Here is a 22,457-nt window from a genome sequence, read left to right on the forward strand (position 1 = left end):
AGGCCATTCTTTTCCATGTGCCTAAAAGTGAGGGACAATGCAAAATAAACTGACCTTCTGCTACAGCTAAGAGCAAAAGCTATTTCTCACTGCATGGGTAAGCCTGGAGTAAAGCCAGTCTTACAGAGCAGAGAAGGGCAAGAGGGAAAAGAGCAACCCACCGGCAAGTTTGTGTGTACTGACATAATTCTAAGCGTGGCTGGCTAGAGTGAAAGATGTCAGTGGGGCCGTGCTTATAAGCTGCAAACTCCCCCATGCCTTAAGGTGTTTACAAAGCTCAGGCATGGAAAGGCTCATGTGATGTTCTTTGAAAGGATGGCCTGCTCATGAAGGAAAGCTCTCGAGGAGACATCACACTCCATGACTAGTTCCCTCCTCCTCCTCCAAGGGAAGCACCCTCGAACACAGCAGCACGGCCCTCCTCTCCCCCGACTAGCGGCGCCCCCGCCATCCCCAGCACCTTCCAGAAGAGCACCCCTCCACTTCTGCATGCTCCACCGCGGCTCCCCGCCCGCAGCCCCAGATGTCCCCCCCCCCTCCTCCTCCTCTCCCCCGCCGCCGCGGACCCCACCTCCCCCGCACGCCGCAGCCCGGAGGTTTCCAGTTCCGCGGCAGCATCGGCAGCGGGTATCTGGCAGCAGGCCGCGGCCGGGGCTCAGGGCAGCGGCGGGCCGGCAGCGGCAGAGCAGGCCGCCCGTCCGGCATTGTTTCTGCTCGCCGCCCCCGCCCGAGGGCCGGGCCCGGCCCCGCAAGCGCCGCCGCCGCCGCGCACCGCCCGCGCTGCTCACTGGGCCTCGCCGGACACTCACCCTGACAGCTCCGGGCCGGCTCCGCGGCAACGGCGGGCGGGGAGCCGCCGGGCGGGCTGGGCCGGGCCGGGCAAAGCCCCTCCCCGCCGGCGGGCGGGGCTCGGGGCGCCGCGGCCGCACCTGGGCGGGGAGCCGGCCCGCGCCGGGGCCAGACAAAGGCGGGCAGGGCAGGGCAGCGCCGGGTTCCCGGCCCCACCGCGCTCCCCCCACGGCAGCCCCGGGCACATCGCACCCCCCCTTCCCTCCCGTCCTCCGCAGCCCGGCCCCTGCGGAGGAGCCCTCCCCCGCGGGGAACGGACACGCGTCCCCCGGCGATGCCGGTGCGTAGGCAGCTGCGGGCGCTCCTCGGCCCTCCCGGCGGCTGCGGCGCCTGCCCCTGCGGCTGGGGCCACCGGACCGCGGTGGCCAGTGACCAGCTTGGCCCGCCAGGCCTGCTGTTCTCATAAGTCGCACCCCTGAACGCCCATATCCGTCAGAACAATTATTCTTGTAACAGAGGTAGCTGTGGTCACATCCGAACACGTAGTAGACATGATGGCCACCATCATCCAGCAACCCCTAATTGAAGAAGGGAGCAGTTCTGAAAACCGACAGGAGGAACAAGGCCTGCCACGAAGAACGAGCAACCCAGTACCTTCCAAAGGAGGCAGCAAAGGAATGAATAGCCTGGCACCATACCATCATCGCACTTCATGTTCTGCTGTGAGATGTGTAATGACAGTGCTCTGGTGGAACCGATCCATCAGCAATCTCTCTAGCCCATTGCCTGACATTTTGAGATGCCTTTTCTACAGTGACAATAGCAATTGAAGCAGCTGGTATGGTGGAACCTGGGTGTCAATAGCTTCCTCCTGAGAAGCAATATGATGCAAGGCTGTGTTTCTTCAGACATTTTTTTAGCTAGCTGAAGATAGAAGCCTCTAACAGACATTGGCGCACCAGCAATGCTCCCCACCAAATAATTGCCCAAGTTACTTTTTCTACCATCTCACCCCACATACACAACTGAGAGGCATGAACATGCACAACAGCTTCTGCTTTTCAGTGTTTGACATTCACAGCAACTGAGCTGTCATAGAGACAGCCCAAAACAATGCGCAACCGCTCAGGTCAAGAGGCTCTTTATTCCAACAGCAACACTGCTCACTGTGAGGCAATGTTTAACTTAAACATGAGGGTACAAGGCTTTCCTGTGTCACACTTTAGAATTCCACCACTATAAGATGAACCACTGGAACAGTCTACAACAAAGCATCAGCAAAGGCAGCAACACCTTATTGCCTTACACTATGTTGTTAGGCTGAGATGCAAACAGCTTTAATGCCATCCTACTCTGGCAGAGACTTCACAAACTATTTACATTAAATAGTTTACAAATAAATTAGCAATACAAGTTTATACATTTCTTTTAAAAACCAGAAAAGGACATCTGACTGGTACCGTGGAACAGAGCACAGATAAGAAGGGGAAAAAAGAGAACCAGAGGATCGCTGACCACAATTTTGTAAACTTTCTAATTAGGCTTAACAAGTTTTTATATCTCTCAAGGGTCCTTCAAGTCATACGTCCTACACAACAAAATCTTCCAAATTAGATACTTAAGACTGAGAGACAGTTATCTTACTCCACAAAACATTCAGAGCAGTTTCTAATTGTATGTACTGTTCAAGATGTTCATAAGTGATCTATAAAAAGGGGCAAACAGAGGTGTTACAGTTTGCAGATGACACAATTAATCAGGGTAGCAAGTAAAAAAAAAAGGATTGACTAAAAAAGCTTAGAACATACCAAGTGACTTTCAGACGTAAATTTATCACCTAACACACATGGTGATGCACAAGAGAGAACCAAGTCTTAACATTACATTGGAAGTCAGGTTTTCTGAGCTGACTGTGAAATGGGAACGAGACCATACTCTCACACTGATGTCTGTTAAAACAGTATTGGGTCCACCGTGGCAGGCCAGGTTTTCAGAAGCACAGGCCCAGGTTACATAACCGGCCAATATCAGGGCAAGGACAAGAGCCAGCGTGGAAGTGAAGTCCCACCAAACACAAGTCATACATGTGCAAGAATCAGGAATCACGTTCCACTACCACGCATTCACTTTGTTATATTTGAACATCAAATGCGAAGTCTTGCATCAGTACAGATGTAAAGCAGTCTGGTTAATTTACAATGCTTCTGAAATCCCAAGTTTCATTTTTTTGGTATGCTGGTATCGCATAAATAATATTTTCCATAGCAGGTCCACTAGTTAATGTTTCCAACTTTGCATTCCTGAGAATTACCTTCAATACTTCTTCAACAATTTGTTTAGAAACACTTCATTGTACTTGAAGGCCATTTTGTTGATATATCACTCTCTTGATGATGCTTGAAAAGTTTAACCCTATTGCAACTCTTGAAGGGGGGGGGGGGCAGGAAAGAAGGCGCATCTGTAAGTTTTAAATGGGGGAAAGCTACCAAACTAGCAAAGTTTAAAGAAACACCAAGTCTGGCTGAGGCAAGAAAGTCAAACCAAATTCTAATTTTTGCACAATCAACCGATCTGATGTTAGATACCAAAAAGTGAAAACTATAAGGGCAATTTACACCCAGTCATTCTTCTTTCTAACTTGACCCTATCACAAAGTTTTAATAATAGATTTTTATGAGTAGCCATTTAGAATATTTCAATATTTGAGACTCTCAGCATTTGGAAATATGCAACTTTACAGTGTCAAACCAATAGATGCATTCATTGAAAGTCTATAGCAATTCTTTCTCTGATACACAAGTAATGAATAAAGAAGGTCTCCCACAGCTGGTAGCCCACAATCCTGACAACTACTTATCCCTTTCTCATCTGCAAATGCCAACTTTAACAGCATTGCAGTTTAGCAGTAGTACTAGAAGATGTAACACTAAACACAAAATAATAAACCAGAAAAAAAATTTGCAGCATAATTAGATAGCTGATACACAGTGAACACAAATCAGTTAGAAAATTTCAGTAGATGAGTTTGTGATTTATTTTTTTATTTTATTTTTAGAACAGAGTTCAGGTCAGCTTAAGCTGCGCAGCAGTATCGTTCCTCAGCCTCTGCTATGCAACACTTTGGGTCTCTCACTGATAGAAATCCAAATTCAGGAGGAAAACCTCCTGCACACCAACCTGAAGGCTACTACCTTAAGAAGAATCACAAGACTCCGACTCAGAAACAGAATGAAATGACATAGAGGGGCAGGACCCACATTCCTGCCCAGACCCTCTTCACACACACTAGAAAAGATTCAACAGGAAGGACCTCCTGGTGAGGGACCCTGGAGATCCAAGCCTAACACCTGCACCTAACGAGCTGTAGAAATGGAGATGAGCTCATACCTTTCGCTTTAAAATTGGAATCACCTCAGGGAACATTTTCCCCAGGTCATTTTAGAGGGGAAACCGATCCTGCACGCAGCCTCCCCGAAACACACGCTCGGGGCACAGAAGATCCCAGGTGGGCATTAGGAAAAGGCCAAGACCTGTTCTCTCACCGGGCCCGGGCCCACCCTGCCGGCCGCCTCCCAGGCAAGGCCCCAGCAGCTCCCAACCGCGCCTGGGCCCACAGTGATGACACGAAGGAGGCGACCGCGGCAGAACCGCCCGAGCCGCAGCTCCCTACAGGGCCCGACACCCCCCGCTCCGCGGGCGGCCTAGGCGAGCGGCACCCCTTAAGACTCTACAGCGCAGCGTGTTACAGGCCGCAGCCTCCCACCGTTAGCAGTCGTAGCCCCCACCCACCCCCCAGCCACAGGAGCGGCTCCAGGCAAAGCCCGCGGGCCCAGGTCGTTCCTGTGGAGGGATGTCAGCGCTGCTCAGGACCGCGCCTCCGCCCAGTCCCCAGGTGAGGCGGGGGAGGCTGAGGCCCAGCGGCAGGGGGAGGCCCACCCCGCCCTCCTGTGGACCCGGTGAGCCGCGGCAGAGCGCAGGAAAGGGCCAAGCCCCACCGAGGAAGGGACAACGATGGGGACTCTCACCTGAGCCCCAGCGGGTCGGGCGCGGCGAGTGTCCGGCCGCTCCTCGGCGGGGTTTGAAATCACTAACACCGCCCGCACCTCCCAGTGTCCTCACTGCCAATTGGCCGGCGCCGGCCCCACCCACGCCCGCACGCGCTCACTTTATTGGCCCGTTTGAATCCGGCAGCGACGACGCGTGCTCGGTGCTCTCCTGAGGCGGCAGCTGTCGGCCCCGTCGGGCTCTGCCGGCGCCGCGGGGAGAGCGCACCGCGACGGGGCGGCCTCGGGCGGCACCATCCGGGCCTGCGGCCTGGCACACCCCCGCTCGATGACCACCGAGGCGCGCCGGGGAAGGAAACAGCTGCGTCTGCGTGCCCCGCCGTGCTGCAGGGAGGCCCGGGCCCCTCAGCAGCCGCCGTGGCCTTGGTTGAGGGGGTGGGGCGGCTGCGGGGCCCGCTGTGTCCGGCAGCGGTGGCGAGAGGTTCTGGTGGCGTCCTGAGGCAGCCGTGCTGGGCCGCAGAACCCGTCACCTTTCACAAAGGGCTGGAGCAGCTCTGAGCTCAAGTTCAGTGCCGTCCTGTTAGGACCAGGGCAGCAAAGGAGCGGGAAAGGTGTTCCTGGCTGCATCCAGTCCTGTTATCATGGAGTAGGCTTTCTCTTTTTTAATATCTTTAATACATTTACTGAGTTTGCAAGCAGTAACTGTGTGTTGGTGGAGTACAGTGTGTTTTCCCTCCTTTGTTTCTTTGCTTCAGCTGAAGCAAGCGAAGGAAAAAGTCTTAGGGGTAATCAGAATAGAAGACAACGGACAGGAGAGTGCCATCAACACAACTGCAATTAATCCTACAATGCCATCTCTCCCCACCACACTGTGTAAGCATTATTGATTTTTTTAAAAAAGGGAGGTAATTATATTTTTTGCATGACCTCAACAACATCACTTCTGTGCTGTGCTTCAACTGTGAAATAAGCAGGAATAAAGCAAAAGTGGTTTAAATGGTTTTGGTACTTGTTTCATCAGAAAGGAAGAAAATGGGGAAGGAGATTAGCACCAGTACTGCAGTGCCAGTTATTAGTGAATGTTTCATTCATTATTCAGATTTTTGAACCATTTAAACTCTTGGTTATAGAAAAAAAAAAAGCCACAGAATCTTGAACAAAACCCCTTACAGATAAAAAACTAGCTCTTCTTCAGAGCTTTATTTTCCACTGGACAGAGGCTGGAGACCACTACGATCCTAATACTTTCTAAAAGGAAGAACATTCTCTTCTGCTGTTGCTGTGTTAAAATGGTAACAAAAAGGGAAAAAAAGCAAGGTGGAGGCAGGGTGAGAGGTATTATGTGTGTGCAGGAATTTGCAACTGTAACTGTAGATATTTGGCCCTTGATTCAAAGCCACAGTGGCAGAAGTAGTGTGTGTTACAATCAGGTTATCAGAAGAACCCAGATCCATTCCTACCTTCTTGCTTCTCAACTGAAGCAAAGTTGAGGTTCTGTGTGAACAGGTCTGGGAGCTCCTCTTTCAGAGGAGAGTCCAAATAACATGCATGATTCACAACTAAAAGCCAGGCAGACTGTTTAAGAAAAGCTAAATTTATATTAAATTATCATCAACCCCTAAAATACTGAACACAGTGGTTAAATAACTCCAGAAAGTCCAATGTCTCCAGTGAGTAACGTTAAAACCATTACACAGGAACACACAGAAATCACTGACGTTAGCTCAGGACAGACAGGAGAGAGGTTTGCTTTTTACATATTAAATCAGTGCTCAAGAGATCATCCTCCAGTGGCCTTTCTACATTCTTAACATCCTAAGTGCAACAAGGGTCTTCTCTTCCCCAGAATGGGGAACCATGAGGCACACCACCCCACCACCACCCTGGCAGCATCTCACTGGGGCTGTCTCTAGGAAAAAGAAATTAATTTCTGCCCACCTCACTGGTAGAGGAGAGGCTGTGGGACATTTTGTTGCTTCTTTTCACCATCATCATTTGAGGAAGGGAGCAGAGCACAGAGCACAGTTATGAGCGGGTGTTAGGCTGGAGTGTACAGGGTCCCTCCACAGAAGCTGCAGAGAATATTTATCAAGGTGGAAATCACAAGCACCATGAGTTGTTGAAAAGACTGACTAGGTTTTCCTTTCCATTCTGCACTTGTGACTCAGACAGCGATTATTTTGACAGGCTGACTGAACCTCAAGTGACAGGTCTGGGCAGATGTTTCCCTTCACCCCTGTCCCACCTCAGGATTTTGGTGCAAACACAAGCTATTGGGGCAATCCCCTCCCTCCCACCCAAAACCTAAAGAAACCCTGCTCTCTTAGAAGTCAGAGCCTTCCTCCCCTATACACCCACTCACTCCCAGCTCTGGTGCCCCTGCCCCTATGTGTGGTTTCTGTTCAAATCTATTCTTCTGCCTACACTTGAGCCTTCTGGTGTTGTCCCTGCATGAGGCAGCTTAGACGGGCAAGGTCCATGTCAGTGATACGCACTTCTTTCTCAGTTCCCAGTTGAGTCCATGCCTCAATCCAAAAGTGCCTCTGCTTAACAAAAACAATGCTTCCCAGGCTGGAGTCAATCAAATAAATAATTAAATAAAAATCTAATTTAAAACAAAACAAAACAACAAACCTCTGGGAGTAGGAAGAGTCCCACATGAACACAGGGAAATTTCCAAGCCTTATCTCCAGTTCATTTTCCACAGGAGTATACACACCAGTCAGCCCAATGGTGCAGGTATGGACAGAGTTTCAAGCTACCTAGCCAGGTCAAAGCTGCAACCTTCCCCTTTCTGCAAAGCTACCTCCACTGTAAAAAGTAGAGCCAACCTGCTGGCAACTGTCGTGTTTTTCAGGGGTAGCAGGACTGTTAGTATATGAACAAGGTTAGAGCAGAGTAGGATGGATTTTTTTTTTTTTTTTTACCAGCTGGAAAAATATTGCATGGGAGATGCATCCTCCCCACACCTCTAAGCCATACCCCTAGTGAATGCTGTGCTCTGTTTACACCACAGGTGGGAATGTACTTGACCTCTTCCCAGGAGATAAAGAGGTTACCGAGTTTGCCGTGAGAGATTCTTCACTGGGAAGTTCTGCTTCCAAGTATCTGGGTTAACACTTAATATTTTACCATCATAGCATCCACATGACTTGAGAGGTTAATACAAACCTAATTTTTGAAGAAGCATCAAGAGATATTTTCTCTACCTTTTCTCCCTCTGAACAAACAGATGACAAGAGAAGTCAGGAGAATACGAAAAGGTGGCAATAGTCCACAGGAGCACGCAAGCCCCAGCTCCAGGTGCTGCTGGGGTGTAACTGCAAGGGTAGGATTACACCCCCTAGAGGGTAAAGGCCTTGGAGGCCAGAGAACAACTGAGGCTCATACAGCTAATGGAAAAGTGACTTTGCAAGGAAAGCTATTTAGTGGTAACAGAAGAGCTTAAAGTGCAATTCTATCTGATAAACAACTATTTAAAATGGCCCTTACAGCTCCCCGATTATTGTCTCCTATTCTAGGTCAAATGGCCTAGTAATAAAGCAGTTCCTAACTGTCACCACTGAGCATTCTCCTGGGAAAGACTCAACCTAGGAAATCCCTCTTTTCCCTCATTATGGTAATCAAAGGTCCTAAAGGCCAAAAGAATTGGGACCTTGCAGAATTGGGACTGGTGGGGACTTAGCAAATTTTCTTTTTCTTTTTTTAATGTATCAGTTTGGCAAAGGCAAGGGCAGAATTTAGTCTTGTTGAGATCCATTTCCTCCCATTAGCTCTGCAGAGCTAAGAACAATACCAATCTCTTCTTTTCTCGAGTACAGCACTCTGACTCCAGTACCCACAGGGAGCAGTTCTGAAAAGGCCATTTGCTGACTCTTGTTTTTCCAGAGCAGAAACATGTTTTAACAGGAAAGGGGAGAACAGGAGCAGTGTCCACTGCCAGCAACAGACACAGTGCTCCAATCTGAGTGTTCTTTAAAGTTTTTACTAGCAGATGGGAAAGCAGTGATGCTCTCACGAAGCGAGTCACGGCAACTGTGGTTACCCTCTTTATGCCCTTAAAAGGTGACCTGACGCTGTGTCAGTGTCCCCTGGAGCCCCAAAGTATACCCCATCTATTCCGAGACCTCTCTCAAGTCAGAGACCGCTCAACACAAAGCCTCAAAGAGTGCTGCTAGTGCTGGAATGACTAGGGGAACTTCTGTGACCAGGAGCTAACAATGAGGCAGCTCTGCTCTCTTCATGGGCATCAACCGTGAGCTGGACAGCACAGGACTTGCAGGTTGCCAGAGAACACAGAATCTGAACCAGATTCAGGCCAGAGGAGTCACTGCAAAAAGTTAATGTGGCAGTTTCCAGGAAAAGGGAACATATAAATAAACCACAGACAGTGAAAATGAGCCAATAGGGTCTCTGGGTTCCAACCCACCCATCTTCCCTCTCCAACCACAACAGCACAGCTGCCCAAGCTCCTTGCTGAAAGGCAGTCAGTCTCTGGGCCCCTCGCAAGAGAGGCTGGTCTCTGTGCCCTTCCTTGCCTGGCAGGCAGAGTCCTGTCTTTTTTGTGCAGAGCAGAGGCTAGGGAGGGTACGAGCACTTCCAAAGTCGCGTGTACTTTAGACCTCGCTCTCTGTGGAGGGCTTGCGTTGGTGTTTCCAGCCTGTGTCTGGGAGTGAGCCACGCCGTTCAGGAGTGGCTGCTGCTGTGTTAACGCTGCTGCATTCAGACTGTTCTTCCTGTAGCAGCTGCTCAGTTTCGGTGTCATCCAGTGAACCAGAACTAGCCTGGATGGAGACCGTGTCTGTCTTCATGCAGACGTGGTCCCGGAGGATCCCTCCTCGGGAGCTCCGAATCTGCTTAAGGTCATCCCACTCGGAATCATCACTGGATAGAAGGCATATCCCCTCCACAATCTTGATTTTCTCCTTGGTGTAGCTGTGGTCAGGACCAGTCTAGGGAGCAGAAAGATGAATGAAAAAACCCAATACATCTATGGAAAAATATGTCAAAGAGCAGAGCTGGAATGTAGACAGTGAAGCAGACAAAAGGCTGGACCTCCCTGTAAACAGTCACTGGCTTTGACTGTCACAATGTGATTCTAAGTTTCCCTTCAGTTCCATTCTAAGTTTCCCTTCAGTTCTTCACCACCTGCAGACAAATCCTCCCTGTGAGAGCTCTCATTCCAAACACCAGGAGCCTTCAAATCATGGAAGGGGAATGAGGATGAGCTGCCTCTTCTAATTCAACTATATATATTTTCCCTGACAGCAGGGAGTAAGAACAACACTGAGCCTAAAAAAACTAATTAAAAAAAAAAACCAAAACCAACCAACAACAACACACAAAATGGGAAAAGGAAAAAAGCAACAACAAAATGGGAAGCCAGAACACTTCATGATAAAAGTAGGCAGAGAATCGATTCTAAGTCTGCAATATCTTTATATCTGAGTCATTCTAGATCAGCCTCTCAGGAAAGCACAGCTGGAATACCACTGCTGAGTCTGAGTCTCACAGTGATACCAGGGAAGGAGATTATAAGGAAACAACGAAAATGATCAGAGGGGAAAGGGACCACACTGAGATTAAAGTAGTGAAATCTAACTTGGCTCACTGACATATAAGGAGCATTAGAACATCTGATCTATCCCTGAGGAGAAAGTGGAGGGGGCAGGGAACTATACATCTGAGTATATCTAGGAGCAGCAGAATTAATGGAAAAGTGGAAAGGATTTAGATTCCCTGATAAATAATCCTGGCTTATCCTTAGTAGATAAGGCTAAAATTGCAGGAAAGTTTGGGAAATCTATTGGATAGTACCTTTGAAAAACAAAGCCAGCGAAAACTCTGCTCTGCGTAAGTCCTGCTATGATCCCTGCTAGAGAACGAAGTGATCTAATAGATTATCATAAATAGTCCTACAGAAATTATCTTCTTCAAATCTCACATACTGAGTATCAGTAGCCAAAGCCAAGACCAATGGATCTGCCATAAAAAATTATCTATACTTTCTTAACACACAACAGAGCTGGTTTAAGGACATAAAAGCAGGGGGGAAAATAAGAAAGAGCAATTAGTATGGGACAGTGCTTGAGCCACACAACAGAGCTTGAGTGAGGGAGGCAGGATCAAACACATAGAGTAGTGATAGTGATACCTGACGTGAGGATGTGGACGGAAATCAGAAGAGGGAAGATGAGAAGCTATCTGAGTGATAAGAAAGCTTCTGAGGAAAAAACAGAGGAGAAACTAAGTGCTGCAAGATATCATATTAAACCCTCTCCATCCTGTGGCACACAGGGCAGACCTCTGCAGGGCTTTTAAAATGCTCCATTTCGTAAGGTCTCCAGTTCTCTCCCTATCCCACCCCTTCCAGGCAGCGCACAGCCAGGAGCCACATTCTTGTTACCAACCCCCTTCTGGCTGCCTGGTTCCCCTGGTGATTGTCCAAAGCAACCTTGGTGCAACAGTCACTAACCAGGACTGGGTCCAGGGATGACAATTCCCTTTGACTCCTGTATTTCGAGGGCCAGCACCCAATGCAAATGAAATACAAGACACTGTGGGAGTGGGGAAGAAGCAAGAGAGCTAAAGACAGGTCTAATTCACTACAGCTCACTGGGGAAGAAGTGCTGCTGGTCGACCTCCACAGGAGTCTGAGCAATTCACTGAAGCTGTCCTCCTATGTCCTAGAAGTAAATGCTGACAAGTTGCAACATTTTCACATGCTAAGGCCTGTAATACTCAGCAGCTTGAGCTGGGCTCCCATGTCCTTAGTAGCAGCTCTTACCTCTTTCTTATAGCACAACTGGTTGTACATGGTTGGCTTAGGAATTGCTTCAATCTTCACCTCCTGGGTAGACGTCCGATATGAAGGATTACTGTAGGTTAGGTTCCCCAAGCCAGGGTCCGTAAACTTGGACTTATTATGCCTAGAGGGAGAGAGATGTCAGAAAAGACACAGGGCCCTACTGCCAGGATCCAAGGTTCCTGAGTGCTCAGTGAGTGGAAAGCTCCCAGCAAGCTTCACTGTCCCTCAGAGAGAGAATGCTGGCTTCACCCGGCTCTTCAGCTACAAGTACATTCCCTAGCTACCAGTACAGCACAGCACTGCCACATAACCACAAAAGCTATACTGGCAGTAATAGGCGAAGCTATCTGGCAAAAAGCACGTGAGCTCACATATATACCAAGATACGTATTATCTCACATCCTTGTCCATAACTCATAAGCTCTCTGCAGAAAATTTAGCCAATAAGGCTTCAAACAACAGTGCTGCATGCCCAAAACTTCAAATGCACAGGACTCAAACCTTGCAAATACAATCATCAAACACTGCTTCCAATGGAGAACAAAGGCATTGTAAATCACAGTAAAGAAAGATGAAGTGATTTCAGGAGCTTGCTTCTCCTGCAACTCCAGATGTTACTATCGGACAGGAGAGGGGGATAAAGATTACTTACCTATAAATAATTAAAGCGGCAATAAGCAGCAGAATAAACAAGATGCTGAGAAGACCTCCAATAATGTAGCTGACATGCAGTCCTTCTCCTGAAAGTGAATGGCAAGGGTAATTTATGCACTCCTTAACTTCCAGTGGATAATACTGACCTTGGTGTAGCACCTAATAGAGGTTTTACATCGTACAGAAGTAAGTAAAGTAAAATGTCAGCACACCAAGGTTTAGCAGAGGGTTTTATTTGGCTTCCTGTGAAACCAAACATATGATAACCCTTCCTCCAACCCAGGCCCCAGCAAACCAAGGAGATCTTTGTAACAGGGTTGGATAAGGAAGAGTTAGATCCCCTTGCTGACAGGTTACTCCTGCAGTGGGAAACAATTACCCTAGTCAACCATCCTCAACTAAACACAAAGGGGATGGTGAAGAAGTGTATCATTAATGGAAAGGGCCCAATGGATGAGGTATGGGATGAAAGAAAACAGAACTATTCTTCAGACCGAAGAGTCATATAGGCTAATGAATGTGTATGTCTGACATTCATCCTTAGACACACCTTGCTCTGCTCAGAGGGCATTTGAGTAATTCAAGTCTGAGTTTCAGAAATTTGAATTTCAAGCCCTGTGGACTGGAATGCCCTGGGCACATCTGAAGGAACTCTGGAGAAGAGTTAAAGAAAAGAAAAGAAGAATTAAAGAAAAGAAACTCACCCATGGTTGCCAACACTGCCTCATTGGCATGGGTACACAAGCCTCGTCTAGCATCTTTGTCAGAGCAGCTGAATGACAGAAGGACAGTTAGTTACTGAAAGTAGTACCAACAGTATCAAGGGTATCAAAAAACAGGAGGGGACAGGTGAGCTCTGATATCCCTTCCATTTCCAGTTCAACAACAGGAGCCTTCCTTTCTCTTCTTCACTATCCTTTTGTCTCCAGAGGACAGAGGACCATACGCATACATATAGGGGTTTGTGCCTGTATACAATATATATCAATTATAGGTCTGCAATATCTTTAGATCTGAGTCATTCTAGATCCACCTCTCAGGTACACAGATGCATGTATCTATCTATCTATCAGAACATAAATTTCAGAATCAATGCTGAAGCAAAATTCATATCGTCTCAGGAGCATTTTAACACTTCAGCACAGTCAGCCTAGACACACATTTCAATAGAATAGACAGAAAGATCGCTGCATCTCTTGCCAGCTCAACAGTGTTCTGCATTCTTTGTCAAAATGGTTTTCCCCATTACATACATGAATTCTGGAGCTGGAGTAGTCTCTTTTGGCTAGAGAGGTACATTTTCATGATGACAGCCAGAGGGGGCTTGCATGTTGCACCTTGCACAAGCTGTGACTTTCACACCCCAATTCCAAGAGAATAAGAGCACTTACTTTCCTTCCACTGCTTCCAGAGATGTGAGAGGTTTGATCGTTGAGGTACCTTCTCTGCCAGCTGGTGTCTGACTTCTCTCACTTACACTGGTGGGTTCAGGACCAGGGGGCACCACACCAGGAACTAGAATAACAGAGGAAAACAAGCAGGACCCTAATTTTGTAGGACAGATTAACAAGTTTGGTAAGCTATAGAGAGTTTCTGAAGCGGCCTGTATGAGCAGCTTTCCCATCTCAAACCCAGTCTGTCAGCAAAAAGGACAGAAGGCGGCTCCGTTGCTCATAACCGCCTTACTTCCAGTGTATGACTCTGCATAAGTTTTTATACACTGGAGAGCGTCAGATGCTCTGGTTGCCGCTGCATAAGTAGACAGTGGCTCACTTATAGAAGCAACTACCCAAGCGATACTCAGTAAACTCACTAGTAGAGCAGGGCCGCCCATCTGGTTCATCTGGACACGCACAGACAAAGTCAGAAGCCCTGGCAAAGCAGAGGTGAGTGCAGCCTCCATTGTTCACTCCACAAGCATTAGTACCTGGAAGAAAAGCCATTTTCTAAATATGTTGCAGATGACCAGGTAGGAGCTCAGAGCAACAACCTTTTTTCCTGCTTAGCCAGAGATACTTCATAGAAATCCAGCAAGTTACTATGGTCTGGTACATGCCCTTCATCTGACTGCTAAGAAAGTGCTGACAATAGCCAGACACTGGTAGGATTAGGGCAGTCTTGAAAGGAAGGCACTGGAAATCATTAGACAGCAGCCCAGTCAACACAGCTGCACAGTTAAAAAAACTCTCACATTCTTCTATTTTAACACAAGGTCAGATTGAACAACAAAGGAAGTGACATTTGCTAATCAAAGCTGTAACAGAACACCAGAACACTTGACTGAAATGTCACAGGCAGACAAGGAATATGCCCAGGGAAGATGCATTAACAGTTTGAATATAAGAAAGGATGCCAACCTTGCTTGACATCTACAGTAGCACAGTGGTTCCAGAGTTCTTTTTGTCTCCAATTAGCATTTGCCTGAATTAAGGTCTTCCTATTTACCTGTTTGTCTCTGAGGGGAAACCACAATGATATCCATCAGTCCCTCAACATTGGCCAGGACTGTCTCTTTGTTCCGCCCAGAGTATTTGTCCACTCTCTGGATAGATTTGGTTTGCCAGTCAGTCCAGTATATCCACCTATCCTGCTGCTCAGGGAGCCAGCAAAGAAAAAAACCACAGCCATTAGCATCTTTAGCCATGTAGACACAGGAAACCCATAAAACACACATCCCAGTGGTAGAAGGCCCCAAACAAAGGTCTTTTCAACCCTTTCCCATCTTATAAGTGTCTACACCCCACAGGAGTTCAGACAAACTTCCTTTGTTAGCTCCACAGAAGAGTTAAGTACTATCCCCAAGCCATCTTGGTTTCCCCAGACGATAACACTTCCATGTCCCCAGGCTCCACTGTCCAAACTCGTCAACAGACCAGAGAGAAAGGTGGCAGCAGGAAAATCTTCTTACCTGTGTCAGAGCAAAGGGATGTGACACCTGGCTGACCAACACTTGCCGTAGCTTTCCACTGAGATCACAACTTTCTATGCGATCAAGATGCGCATCCACCCAGTAAATCCTGGAGGAAAAGGGACAGAGGTGAGCTTCCATCTGTACAATCCCTCTTTACTTTCTAGTCATTCGCTAGCCAAGATGGATCAGACAAAAATACCCCACCAAAACCCACAACCCTACTCCAATAAACCAAGCTAAGAAGGCTAAAAAGAATTCATTACATCCCTTAACCCTACGCAAGTATAAGAAAATCTTTGACTGACCTCCTGGTGTCGTAATCCAACGTCAATCCATTGGGCCATCCTAGGTCAGTGTTAATCAGGATCTTACGTTCAGAGCCATCCAAGTTTGCCCGTTCAATTTTAGCAATGTGACCCCAATCTGTCCAGAAGAGGTACCTGAAGAGATAAAAGGCAAGAGTAAGAAGAAAAGAACATGTCATTTAGCCTAATGAAAGTTTTCGTTATGAATTAAACTGCCAGATTCTTCAGGTTCAAAAAAGACCACATGGTCTGTAGCTTGCTTCTCCAACTATCTGCCCAACCTTCAAATTCACTGCCTGCCTGATTACATCTGTCCCTCAGAGTCAGCCCCTTGCTGGTACCTGCAGGTTCACACGGCACATCTCTTCCTGCCACAACCTCCTCTTCCAATCTGCCTCTGCACAGCCCTTCTCCCTGCCCCACCAATGCCCCATACCTACCCCTTCTTGGGAAAGACAGCAATGGCTCGAGGCTCATCCAGGCTGTTATTGATCAGCACTTTCCTGGAGCTTCCATCCAGTCTAGCTACTTCTATGGTATTGCGTCCTGTATCTGTCCAGTAGAGGTTCCTGGCAACCCAGTCCACTGCCAGGCCATCTGTAGTCTTCAGACCCTGACCAATAACAGTTTCCATGTTGCTGCCATTCAGATCAGACCGCCTGGATGGAAACCAATGACAAATGGTAGTGAGGAACGGGTAGTTCCCGGAAAGCCTTCACACCTCCATGTGTCATCCCCATGAACCACAGGGCCACTTCATACTGCTACGTCCCTAATACCTTTTTCCCCATAGTCTCCAGCATGTTGAACACACCTTCAGCATTTAGCTCACTGATACACATGATGCTGTGTACCAAAGACAAGGTGTAAGTAAGTAGTGGTGTATTGCCAGCAGTTCAGCCTCCCCGACTTACCGGCTGCGCACTGTGGCACAACCAGCACAAGTAGCTGGGCAAACAAGCAGATGACTGGCACTCACCTGATGACATCAAGCAATACATCTGTGTAGTAAATCTTGCCATCCACACTATCATAGTCCAGAGAAATTACATTATTCAGCTCGGGGACAGGTATGTACACATCTGTGTGGTCACTGGTGTCCAGTGAGATACGACGGATGGAAGCACGGCTAGAGAAAAGTAGGTAGGTCTCTGGAGAAGAGTCACACGTCTGCTCATCTCTTTTCAGCTGGATGCCAGTGGGGCAGGCACAGGAGAAGCCAGTGGGGTGAGGCAAGCAAAGATGGGAGCAGCCACCATTACGAACTCCACATTTATTGAAGCCTTTACAAATAGGGAAAACATAGTTTAAGGATCACTGTGGTCCCACAGACCAAAGCTTTATTTTAAAGGCTATATACACGCACAACTTGCTAGCAGCTGAGTTCATCCTTACCACTCCAGCCTTACTGGGAATCTACAGCCTCTCATACAGCAACTGCCTCCCTCCCCTCCAAGATTCGTGGTGGGTATGGGCATGGTTGGGCATGGAGAACAGGAGGGCACAGAAGCAGCATTCCTTGCTAATCATAGTTTTCCCATGGAAAAAGGAACAGCCAATGCTGATAGATTCTCACAAATGCAGTTTAGCTTTATTATTGCTGCAAATGGTAATGCTGACAGAAAGATCCAACCCTGTGGGGAAGCAGTGTAACAATGCACCAGAGGCCAGGCTGACAAAGAAGCTTCTGTTTCAACTTAGCTGCACACAGTGGCAAGTAAACAAAGGCATCAGAGAAGCTTGCTGAGAGTGCCTGACATATTAGGGTCATACCTTTTTTTTTTTTTTTTTTTTAAATTAGGAAAAAAAAAACCCAGCATACATTTACTAGGAGTCGATAAGCACAGAAGACAGGTGCAGGGAGTGGGAAGAAGACGAAGTGGATATGACGGCTAAAGTTTTGGTTAGCTTTAAGTTCTATTGTAAAGTTATACTGTCAAGAGTGATATTCTGGTGTTAGTAGCCACAGAAGCAGCAGCACAGAGTTTTCTGTAGAAGTATGTGTTAGGGAAATTCCACCAAAACAAAGTCACAGCACAAAGCAACAACTCCCACTGAAGAGCGATGAGGCAAGATGGGGCCATATAGGATCCCCAAAGAGTAACATAAAGAATCTGACTCTGGCACAGAATAGTTGCAAAGCATGATATATTAAGAGCAACTGAAGAAGTAGAGATTTTGGATAGCAAAATGGCAGACAGGAAGATGAAGCCTGCAATAGTTGAGAAAAAAATGACTAGAACTTGAAATAAGGTTTCAGCAACTAAGTTAAGAGGAATTAGTGCCTTTTGGATTTAAAAAAGGGAAACTGTCCAATGCCAGTAGGCTCTGATGAAGCCTAATAGGGTGTGACTCATTCAGTCCTCCTAAGAAAGAGGCTCTGCTGTGTCTGAAAATGAGGTTGTCGGTGCAATCCAGTGAAGGAAATGGGATGAAGGGGGTCAAAAGGCATGCAGCAGTAATAAAAACCCCCAGACCTATGGAGCTGGGTAAGCAGGGAGAAGCGCAAAAATAGTTAAACAAGAGGGAAGAAGAAAAGAAAAGCTGATTTTTTGAGAAGTTAGAATCATAGAAAGGCCTTGGTTGGAAGGGACCTCAAAGATCATCTAGTTCCAACCCCCCTGCCATGGGCAAGGACACCCACCACTACACCAGGTTGCCCAAAGCCCCATCCAATCTGGCCTTGAACACTTCCAGGGAGGGGGCATCCACAGCTTCTCTGGGCAACCTGTGCTAGTGCCTCACCACCCTCAACAGGGAAGAATTTCGTCCTAATACCTAATCTAAATCTCCCCTCCTTCAGCTTAAGGCCATTATCCCTTGTCCTATCACTCCATGCCCTTGTAACCAGTCCCTCTCCAGCTTTCCTGTAGGCCCCCTTCAGGTACTGGAAGGCTGCTAGAAGGTCTCCCTGGAGCCTTCTCTTCTCCAGGCTGAACAACCCCAACTCTCTCAGCCTGTCTTCACAGGAGAGGTACTCCAGCCCTCTGATCTTCGTCATGGCCCTCCTCTGGACTTGCTCCAACAGCTCCATGTCTTTCTTGTACTGGAGACCCCAGAGCTGGATGCAGTACTCCAGGTGGAGTCTCATAAGAGCGGAGTAGAGGGGGAGAGTCACCTCCCTTGACTTGCTGGTCACACTTCTTTTGATGCAGCCCAGAAAGCCAACCACATCCTGGGCTGCAAGCACACATTACCAGGTCACGTTGAGCTTCTAGTCCACCAACACCCCCAAGTCCTCCTCAGGACTTTTTTCAATCCATTCTCCGTCAGCCTGTAGTTGTGCTTGGGATTGCCCTGACCCATGTGCAGGACCTTGCACTTGGCCTTGCTGAACTTACTCTATCACTCATGCTTTATACCAAAGGACTTTTTTCAATGACAGCTCTGAAGGGCTCCCCTAGTCACCACAAACACCTACTGATTTGGGAGCAGCCCAGCAACTCACCCAGGGGCCGTGCCCTATCAACAGCTTGAATGTCCATGAGGCCAGGCAAGTTTGCCCTCACCAAGATGACATTGGCACCAGTGTCCTTGTCAGCCCTGTGAATGCTGCGAGTTTGCCAGTCAGTCCAGTAGATGTAAGAGTCCAGCAAAGTAAGGCCATAGGGATGTTGCACTGGAGACAGCAGGGTACGGCGGTTAGCACCATTGAGATCTGCAGCCTCAATCCGCTGAAGAAAGAAGTAAACAACAGCCTCACATTCAAAACACTGATCCTCTTGCTAGCAATTACTATATCAACTGGGAAAGAGCCCAAGCAAGTGATGTTATTCAAGTCCACCCTCCCCACAGCCCATACTCTCAGAAAAGCTTATGTTCCCCTTGCTCTTTTGATAGATTGCTCAAGAGCTTCAAAACAGCCTCTAGGCTACCAAATACCCAATGACAAACAGTGCTGAAGAACAGAATCAGACCTCAGTGTGTGCATCAGCCCAGAGCAGCTGGGACCCAGCCTTATCCACTGCCAGTCCATTAGGCCAGCCCAGGTTGTTGCTGATCAACACTGCACGTCCAGAGCCATCCATCCCAGAGCGTTCCAGCTTGGCATTCTCACCCCAGTCCGTCCAGTACATATACCTGGGGAAAAGCCAGTGAGCATTATGGAAACAGAGGTCAAAAGTCCTCTTCTAACCCCTAGATAGCCTCTTGACAACACTAACCCCATCTCATGGTATAAAGCTATTGCCCGAGGGCTGTCCAAGTTCTGCCAGACCAAGACTTTCCTCATGGAGCCATCGAGGTTGCCCACTTCAATCCGGTTTGTTCCTGTGTCTGTCCAATATATCTTCCTGCCAATAGCATCCACAGCCAGCCCATCTGTAGTCAACAGACCTGAGAAAACAGAAAAGTGTTTTGGTCACTGCTCATCCTCCCAGTTTAGTCAGGAACTTCTGGAATTCCCCTTGTACACCTCATCAGACAGTTGCTTTAGGCTTTGCTTGCCCTTCCACCAAAAATTTAAAGATTATTCTACCAGGGTATCAGAGAATCTCTCTTTTCATGCTGCATAGAGGCAAGAGGCTCCCAGGCCAAAATCTCTCTTACCTGTAGTGATGATGTCCTCAAATTGTGAGCCATCAAGGGCAGCCCGGCTGATTTTCCGCAGTGTGCTATCTGACCAGTAAACCTTTCCTGGGTGGAAGAAGAAAGAGAAACTTAAAAAAAAGCTCACAAAAAACCCAAATCAAAACAAACCCCAACAATCAAACAGCAAAACCTTTAAAAAAAAACAGTGCCAGGACTCTGACTACCAGCTACACTGTTCAAGACAGATCTGACTGCACAGGAATGACAGTAGCACAAGACTATTAAGCTAGAGTGATGAAACAGTACAAATTATCGTGTTCCAATCCTCCCCAAAATATGTAGGAGCACTGGCACTCTGACCTTTATGCAAGGCCAGAGAACACATAACACTTTATCAGCTAGTAGTAGAGTCCCACATCTGATTTCTCAAAATGTCCCAGAGGACAGCAATCAGATCATCTACCTTGCTGTACAACAGTGGGTTTACATCCAGCACAGTATCAGATGTTTAGTATACGCGAACAGCCAGACTCTCAGCTCTACTGCTGTACAAGGTGTCAGCAGGAGGAAAGCTTTCTTAAATCCAAAAATGCACAGGAACCTCAGTCAATATAGCAGGCAGCTTTTTCCACATAGTTGGGGTTCTCTGTTTTCCTATAAGGACATTCCTTTTCTGATTGGAAAGGAATATTTGCAGCACATGCTAGAAAAAAAAACAAAACAAAACTACCCAAATTCACAGCCCACAGTAAGAACTGCGCCTGTGTCTTTACTCAGACACTTAGATACAAAGTCACTTGCTGTCTTTCAAACAGACAGTCAGATACACAAAGTTCAGACCTTCACGAGGATCCACTCCAATTGCAATGGTGTTCTTCATGGTGACATTGACTGAGACAACAACATCTGCAAAGTAGGGAATATCCAGAGACACCATCCGGATGTCAGTCCTTCTGGCAAAGATCAGAAAGCTGGTCATTCCTGCAGAGAGTTGCAAATGGACAGATATCAGCAAGGAACAAGTTCAGTCAACTGTAGGCATCAGTTATTGAACATTCTGGAGGTGACATCCACTTTATTGAAAAAGGGGAAGTCTCAGGCAGATTGGCTTGTGGGGAGTCTGGGTACAAAAGCTTTACTGAGTGTTATCGAATGCTTCTTTACATCATAGTTGAAAAGGAGTGGACTCACAGAAGAGTTACTTCTGCAAAGATGTGTGGGAAACGAGAATTAGGAGTCAGGTTTTTTCCTGCTAAGGAGAAAAAAAGTGGATGTACCATGGCCTGAAGCAGAGTGCCTTCCACAATGGTCAAAAAGAGGGTCCATGGGAGGACTGTACAGACCTATTAAGGAATGTAGCACCCTGTAGTTAAAGAAGAATCCACCTCAAGATGAGGGCAAAAGTATGGGGAAAATGCAACATGTGGTTTAGTTGCCCAACAGAATTTCAAGAACAATTTCTTCTGCATCAATCCAGTTATCAGTAAGTTTCTTCACAGTAATTCCCACTCAAATTGAAGGTACAGGCATCAAATAGGTTTTTCAAGGGGTAAAGCAGATAAGCACATAAAAGTGAATTTTTTTCTCTGACAAGGCAGGAGCAAAATGGAGCTGTGATACAAAACTGCATGAGGATCCCAGAGAGAGGACTCACCAGGGGAGCAGGTCTTGCCATCAGATTGCAGGTTGATCCCAGTAGGGCAAGTACAGCTGTAACCTTTTGGAAGAGGTGCCAAAAGGCACAGGTGACTGCAGCCTCCATTGCCAACTTCACACGCTGTATGTACTATCACAAAGAGGATGAGAAAGCCATAAGCCAGTAGCACAGGCACAAAAAAAAAGGGGGGGTGTGTGTGCAACAGCTATAGAAATGCATTCTAGAATGCGCTTAAATACCAAGCCAAGCGTTATTCTCATGCTCTCATATTCCACCCAGAGACTTAAGGCATAGAGGGCTGACAGATGGGTCAGCTCCTTGCAGGAGAGCTGTGCCACACACCAGAGCCTGAGCAAGCTCTCAGCTCAGTGTGGCTTGGGGTGAGCTCTGTACCTGGTGGCCTGTGCCGGTGGAAAACATGAATATCCATAAGATTCTCCAGATTGTCCTGCAGCGTCTCCCGAGCCTGCCCAGTCCTTCTATCTGCGCTCTGGATGCTTTTGGCCTGCCAGTCTGTCCAGTAGATTCTCTCGCCATAAAGAGTAAGTCCAAAGGGGTGAGGCAGATTGCTCCCAATCAGCACCTGGTCAGATTACCCCCAGCCCCCCCAAAAAACATTACTAAGAAGTCACTAAGAGGAAGAGGCTTCCCTTGCCCCCTCTCAACATCATAATGCACAGTCACAGCAAAAGGAGAGTGATGGGGCAACATTAGCCCTCAAATGAAGGTTCCCTCACACACAGTTTGCAACTGAAAGGGAGCTCTTCTCTCCCAGTGAAAGCAGCTCAGCATGTCTTGA

At 47.6% G+C, this 22,457-nt stretch overlaps 2 protein-coding genes across 6 annotated transcripts in view; both read right to left on the bottom strand.

The window, feature by feature from the left end:
• Positions 1-4,927, bottom strand: part of CKAP5 (cytoskeleton associated protein 5) — a 51,925-nt gene extending 46,998 nt beyond the window's left edge. The window contains exon 1 of one of the 2 annotated variants that reach the window (XM_075754570.1): positions 4,815-4,927. The gene's annotated coding sequence lies outside the window, so the exon portion shown is untranslated. Of the gene's footprint in view, positions 1-809; positions 843-4,814 lie in introns of those variants that run through there. The other variant, XM_075754571.1, reaches the window with a different exon arrangement.
• A 2,774-nt stretch (positions 4,928-7,701) lies between these two features.
• The window catches only part of LRP4 (LDL receptor related protein 4), an 81,032-nt gene continuing 66,276 nt past the window's right edge, over positions 7,702-22,457 (bottom strand). For 3 of the 4 annotated variants that reach the window (XM_075754574.1, XM_075754575.1, XM_075754573.1), the window contains exons 21-38: positions 22,052-22,241; positions 21,656-21,787; positions 20,842-20,982; positions 20,020-20,106; positions 19,635-19,806; positions 19,389-19,551; positions 18,920-19,145; positions 16,451-16,754; positions 15,912-16,130; positions 15,472-15,606; positions 15,164-15,272; positions 14,701-14,845; positions 14,069-14,182; positions 13,647-13,770; positions 12,960-13,027; positions 12,254-12,341; positions 11,581-11,722; positions 7,702-9,745 (exon numbers count right to left, since the gene is read on the bottom strand). In XM_075754574.1, the coding sequence (XP_075610689.1) occupies positions 9,410-9,745; positions 11,581-11,722; positions 12,254-12,341; positions 12,960-13,027; positions 13,647-13,770; positions 14,069-14,182; positions 14,701-14,845; positions 15,164-15,272; positions 15,472-15,606; positions 15,912-16,130; positions 16,451-16,754; positions 18,920-19,145; positions 19,389-19,551; positions 19,635-19,806; positions 20,020-20,106; positions 20,842-20,982; positions 21,656-21,787; positions 22,052-22,241 (2,895 nt within the window). In that variant the 3' untranslated portion in view covers positions 7,702-9,409. Of the gene's footprint in view, positions 9,746-10,947; positions 11,017-11,580; positions 11,723-12,253; positions 12,342-12,959; positions 13,028-13,646; positions 13,771-14,068; positions 14,183-14,700; positions 14,846-15,163; positions 15,273-15,471; positions 15,607-15,911; positions 16,131-16,450; positions 16,755-18,919; positions 19,146-19,388; positions 19,552-19,634; positions 19,807-20,019; positions 20,107-20,841; positions 20,983-21,655; positions 21,788-22,051; positions 22,242-22,457 lie in introns of all 4 variants that reach the window. The other variant, XM_075754576.1, reaches the window with a different exon arrangement.

The sequence above is a fragment of the Balearica regulorum genome, chromosome 5 (genome assembly GCF_011004875.1).
Source record: "Balearica regulorum gibbericeps isolate bBalReg1 chromosome 5, bBalReg1.pri, whole genome shotgun sequence".
In the NCBI taxonomy this organism is placed as follows: domain Eukaryota; kingdom Metazoa; phylum Chordata; class Aves; order Gruiformes; family Gruidae; genus Balearica; species Balearica regulorum.